The sequence below is a fragment of the Otolemur garnettii genome, unplaced genomic scaffold (assembly GCF_000181295.1).
Source record: "Otolemur garnettii isolate 467f Iridium unplaced genomic scaffold, OtoGar3 scaffold00088, whole genome shotgun sequence".
In the NCBI taxonomy this organism is placed as follows: Eukaryota; Metazoa; Chordata; class Mammalia; order Primates; family Galagidae; genus Otolemur; species Otolemur garnettii.
The window spans coordinates 218,223-223,364 of NW_003852483.1; the positions used below are offsets into that span (position 1 = coordinate 218,223).

Below are 5,142 nucleotides of genomic sequence, written 5' to 3' on the forward strand. Positions count from 1 at the left end.
TGCTGGATAGATATCCCAAGGTTCCGTGCGGTATCGGCCCTTCCGCCTCGGCAGCCATTGGAGTTTCCAGGTATGTTCGCTCGGGGTCGGAATCCACTGCCATCTGGGTTCCTGAGCTTGCTGTGCAAGTTGGAGGATGGCTGGGTTTGTCTGATGAGGCCGAAGGAGCCGAGGCGTGGGGTTCCGAGCTTAGGGAACCGCGCCAGACTCATTTCTTTTTTTCCTCAGCTGCTGTCGCAGCCATGGCTCTGCGCTACCCCATGGCCGTGGGTCTCAACAAGGGCCACAAGGTGACAAAGAACGTGAGCAAACCGAGGCACAGCCGCCGCCGCGGGGTGAGTGCCGTCAAGGTCGACGACTGCCTGGAGTTCCCAGGGGGGGAATTCTGGGTCTTCGGAGTTGAAGGAAGCGGGGTAGGAGACGGGCTTACTAGGCCAATGGCGTGATCTCGGACACTGTATGAATCCGTGGGACCGAGGGACCAACTTGAGCGGCGTGTGCGAGTGAGTTAGAAGTTTTGACCCACGTGCAAGAGGTCCCCAGTAGAACTGAAGCCAGGCCGAGGTTGGAAGGGGGAGGGCAAAGATGAGGCCTTGAGTGTTAGGGTGTGTGAGCCCCTATATTCAGGAGGCAGCCGCGATTCCATCTGTGTTTAACCTGTGCCCGGGGTGAGGGGATCCCAGGAGCAGGGAACAACCAGTGGAAAGGGCAGGAGTTTCCTGGGGATGTTAACACCAGGACACGAAGGAGGATTTGCTCTTCGTCGGCACCCGCAGTCACGGTGAAAAGTTCTGATTGTTTGTTTGTTTTTTTTGGTCGAGACAGTCCCACCCTGTGCTCCTGAGCAGAGTGCAGCGGCTTGGTAGTTCACTGCAACCTCAGACTCCTGGCTTGTGGGCATCCCGCTGCCTCAGCCTCCGGAAGCTGCTGGTATTACAGACGCTCGCTGCGGCGCCTGGCTGGGTTTTTCCATTTTTTTCATGAGTCGGGGTCTCACTTTCGCTCAGGCGAGTCTCGAACTTCTGAGCTCCAGTGATTCTCCCTCCTCAACCTCCCACAGTGCTGGGATTACAGGCCTGAGCCACCGCGCCCGTCAAGTTCTGTTTTTTGTTCTGCGTTCTCACAAACACGGGAGGCATGTAGCCAGGGCAACTGGGCAACGCATGAAGTTGATTGAGGGCCCAGATACAGCCCTGATCGGGCTGGCCTCAGCCTCCAGCTCTAACGCCTTTGCTTTGCGCCTTAGCGTCTCACCAAACACACGAAGTTCGTGCGGGACATGATCCGAGAGGTGTGTGGTTTTGCCCCATATGAGCGGCGGGCCATGGAGCTGCTCAAGGTCTCCAAGGACAAACGGGCCCTCAAGTTCATCAAGAAAAGAGTAAGTAGGCTCGAACTCAACCGGCTAAGGCTCCAGCCACATACACCTAAGGTGGCGGGTTCGAATCCCCAGCCTGGGCCCGCCAAACGACGACAGCTGCAACCAAAAAATAGCTGGGCGTTTTGGCGGGCACCTGTGGTCCCAGCTACTTGGGAGGCTGAGGCAGGAGACTCGCTTGAGCCCAGGAGTTGGAGGTTGCTGTGAGCTGTAATGCCACGGCACTCTACCCAGGGGGACAGCTTGAGGCTCTCTCTCAAAAAAAAAGAAAAGAGTAAGTAGGCTGCAGGTGGTAGGGGGGCAGGTTGGGACCAGGGTGCAGGCTGATGGCCTTCCTTGCCTGGCAGGTGGGGACACACATCCGTGCTAAGAGGAAGCGGGAAGAGCTGAGCAACGTCCTGGCGGCCATGAGGAAAGCAGCTGCCAAGAAGGACTGAAAGCCCCTTCTCTTGTGCACAATAAAACCTTTATAGGTAAACTGGACTCTAGTTCTGCTGCTGCCCTGGCACTGGGAGGGGGCTCTGTCTCATCTGTTTGTTGATCCCATAGCCTGGGCCAGGATAGTGCTGTGCCTGACAGTTGAGGCATGGGGCAGTAGGCACAGGAACACACAGTACTGAAAATTATTTAATCATAATTAAGTATTTCATAGGTATCAGACTCTGATTAACCCATAATCGAGGTCCCTTGGCTAAATCCAAGCCACTTGGTTGAGCCTCTGGTGGCTCATTTGCCAGGCCTAGGCACCCCTCCCTTCTGTGCACTGTACATCTCAGGCTGGGCCAGCTAGTCATCATCGCTCCACAGCCAGGGCCTCAGCCTCCTCCTCAGGGAAGGCGATGTCAAAGATACTGCGGTAGTGCTCCACAAAGTGCACCTCCAGGCCCTCGGTGATGAAAGCTGCCAGATCGTAGAAGTCCTTCTTATTCTCAGCTGGCAGTACAATGCATGTCACCCCAGCACGTTTGGCCTGGGAGGGAAGAAATGTCTTGAGTCAGTCTTAGTCCAGAGAGCACAGGGCCCTAGGGGTCTAGGTGACACCTGGATACCAGGCAAGACCCTGGGCTAGTGTCTAGATACACAGTAGAGTTTCTGGATTAGTCATAACATCCACTGCTTTACATTTATCTGAACATCTAATACTAAAAAATGTGAGACTTTTCCCAGACTAAGGCCCATGTGGTAGGCAGTAGGGCCTGTCTCCTCTCTGTCCACAGCCCTCCATGGCTCCCACCTCCTTTGGACAAAACATGTCCTGTCCAACCCACCACCCTAATCCTTAAAATATGTAGATCTTGTCCAAACAGCAGGTGTTCCTACCCAGTGCCTAAAATGTTGTATTCCCTCTCCTGGGCCCTGTCCCTTAAGACAGCTAGCAGTTCCCAACTGTCACCATGCACTATTGGAACATGGCTCTTGCTCTGCTATTATCTGAGGGAAAGGCAGAGCTGGGTTGGGAGGAAGGACTGACTAAAGGACAATAGGACTGGGCTGGAAGGTCAGCTCTCTTTTTAGAGACAGAGTCTTACTTTGTCACCCTTGGTAGAGTGCCGTGGCATCAGATTTCACAAGCAACCTTCAGCTCTTCGGCTTAGGTGATTCTCTTGCCTCAACTTCCCGAGTAGCTGGGACTATAGGTACCCGCCACAACGCCTGGCTATTTTCTTGTTGCAGTTGGGCCGGGGCTGAGTTTGAACCCACCACCTTCCGTATATGGGGCTGGTGCCCTACTCACTAGGCCACAGGCACCACCCAAGGTCAGCCCTCTTAACTTGCTACAGGCCTGGGAACAGACTTGAACTCTTGACCCACTAGCAATGCCCACATCTTCCCCCTCTTGTTCTGTACCATGGGTTATGCTGGGTGCTAGGCTGAGCAGGGGACCTCCACTCCTGCCTTCAAGGACCCTAGGGTCCAGATGGAGATGGTCTGTGGGAAAGTTCTAGAACATCCTCCAAAGTCTTGAAAAGTTTGAGAACTGGTGGGGGGAGTTCTAGATGATGTAACTCTAGGCCTTGTTTTCCTCATTTGTAGAACAGTTATTTCCCTTCTGCCTATCTGTGGGTACTAAACAATGATGGTGATACCAGCCACTTCCTGCCATGTGATGGCACAAGGACAAGCCACTCACTGCGATGGTTTTCTCCTTGATGCCACCAACAGGTAGGATTTTGCCTGTGAGGGAGACCTCACCAGTCATGGCCAGGTTCTGCCGGACAGGTCGATCCATGGCCAGTGACAGCAGGGCTGTGACGATGGTGCATCCAGCACTAGGGCCATCCTTGGGGGTGGCGCCCTGGAAGGGAGAGGTAGGTGAACATGTGTTGCCACCCCAGGACAGCAGGTGGGTATGGGGAGGGGGTGGTAGTACCTCAGGTACATGGAGGTGGATGTGTGAGGTCACCAGGTAATCATTGGAGGGGTCGTGCTGCATCAGAAAGGCCCTGGCAAAGGTGTAGGCAATGCGGGCACTTTCCTTCATCACCTCACCCAGCTGGCCAGTCACCTCCAAGCTGCCATCCTTGTCACCTTTGGGGTCTTTGTCCTGTGGCCGCCTTGGGGATGTCTCCACAAACAACGTGGAGCCTCCTAGAGAAATGAGGTGTGGAGCCCATGAACGCTGGGGGTCTCTGGCCCTTGGGGCCCCTCTTAAGCCCCTCCCTTTTTGCTCCTCTCAAGCCCCCACCACCAGGGTGATGGTCTCACATCAAGGACTCCTCATTCCCCGTGTGTAAACCTATCAAAGTATCACCCAAATAAAGTTCCCTGCGTGCTACTAGCCTGTGTGGTCATATCCTTTTCCTCAGGGTCCACATACTTCTGACCCCTACCACAGTGTCCAGAGATGGAAGGTGGGATATGCTTATTCTTGAATAGAACTAGAACACCTTTGAGTCCTCTCTGCGACAACCCAAGGGACATGAAGAACCCCCTACCTACCACACAGCCTCCCAGGGGAGGCCCACTCACCCATGGCTGTCCAGGCCAGCCCCATGACCACACCAGGTGGTGTCACATCATACATGCGCTCCACTGTGAAGATTGGCTTTCCCACAAAATCCTGCAGGTTTTCAGGCGTCACCTCCACAGACTCAGCCTCACCACTGACGATCTTGTATGCTGACTTCCGTAACACCTAGGCAGGCAGGGAGGCAGTGAGATGGGTGTCGGGCTGGCAAAGGGGGCATGTGTGGGGTCGGGGCCTGCTCACACCTTCTCCACCTGCTTCTGCAGGTTGCGGACACCACTCTCCCGACAGTACTGCTTGATGAGGAGTGTCAGGACATCCGATGACAGCTTGGCCTTGCTTTCATCCAGGCCACACAGGGCACGGGCTTGGGGCACCAGGTAGCGCTGCAGAGAGTAGCCATCAGGGATGGACCAAGGGGACTACAGCACCAGCCCATTCTAGACCCCCAGACCTCAGGGTCAGGAACCAGCCCCCTCACCCCAACCTGTTACAGACTCCCAAGAGCCCTGAATGTTAAGTCTGGGACCTACACGTGCCCAGCCCTGCCAACACCACTTACCCCAGAGACCCCAGGCCTCTGCTGGTGCTGTACCCTCTGCCCCGATCTACCTCCTGCCCCTGCAAGATGCCACCTTAGATACTGCTTCACCAGGAAGGGGCTGGCCCCATGTATGGTACAGACTGAGGTCCTAAGTGACAGCTGACTTGTTACATGGCATCTGCCCTTGGCAGACAGGATGGGGACTAGATTGGAGGTTCCAAGATCACCCACAGCCCAGCACAATTTGTTGTT

General features: G+C 55.1%; 2 protein-coding genes across 3 annotated transcripts in view; one reads left to right on the forward strand and one right to left on the reverse strand.

The window, feature by feature from the left end:
• Window positions 1–1,861, forward strand: RPL36 (ribosomal protein L36). The gene is made up of 4 exons (XM_003795004.3): window positions 1–70; window positions 229–335; window positions 1,247–1,381; window positions 1,726–1,861. The coding sequence occupies exons 2-4, from the start codon at window positions 243–245 to the stop codon at window positions 1,813–1,815; spliced, it is 318 nt and encodes a 105-aa protein (XP_003795052.1). The 5' UTR covers window positions 1–70; window positions 229–242; the 3' UTR covers window positions 1,816–1,861.
• A 126-nt stretch (window positions 1,862–1,987) lies between these two features.
• LONP1 (lon peptidase 1, mitochondrial) overlaps window positions 1,988–5,142 on the reverse strand; it is a 22,347-nt gene continuing 19,192 nt past the window's right edge. The window contains exons 14-18 of one of the 2 annotated variants that reach the window (XM_003795005.3): window positions 4,592–4,732; window positions 4,349–4,514; window positions 3,750–3,967; window positions 3,510–3,674; window positions 2,172–2,348 (exon numbers count right to left, since the gene is read on the reverse strand). In XM_003795005.3, the coding sequence (XP_003795053.1) occupies window positions 2,172–2,348; window positions 3,510–3,674; window positions 3,750–3,967; window positions 4,349–4,514; window positions 4,592–4,732 (867 nt within the window). Of the gene's footprint in view, window positions 2,349–3,509; window positions 3,968–4,348; window positions 4,515–4,591; window positions 4,733–5,142 lie in introns of both variants that reach the window. The other variant, XM_023516246.1, reaches the window with a different exon arrangement.

Bases quoted from the DNA above. Each gene is read 5' to 3' on its own strand.
- RPL36 (XM_003795004.3), top strand. From the start codon at position 243: ATGGCTCTGCGCTACCCCATGGCCGTGGGTCTCAACAAGGGCCACAAG. The intron at 336-1,246 runs GTGAGTGCCGTC...TTTGCGCCTTAG, and splicing joins GGCACAGCCGCCGCCGCGGG to CGTCTCACCAAACACACGAA. The intron at 1,382-1,725 runs GTAAGTAGGCTC...CTTGCCTGGCAG, and splicing joins TCAAGTTCATCAAGAAAAGA to GTGGGGACACACATCCGTGC.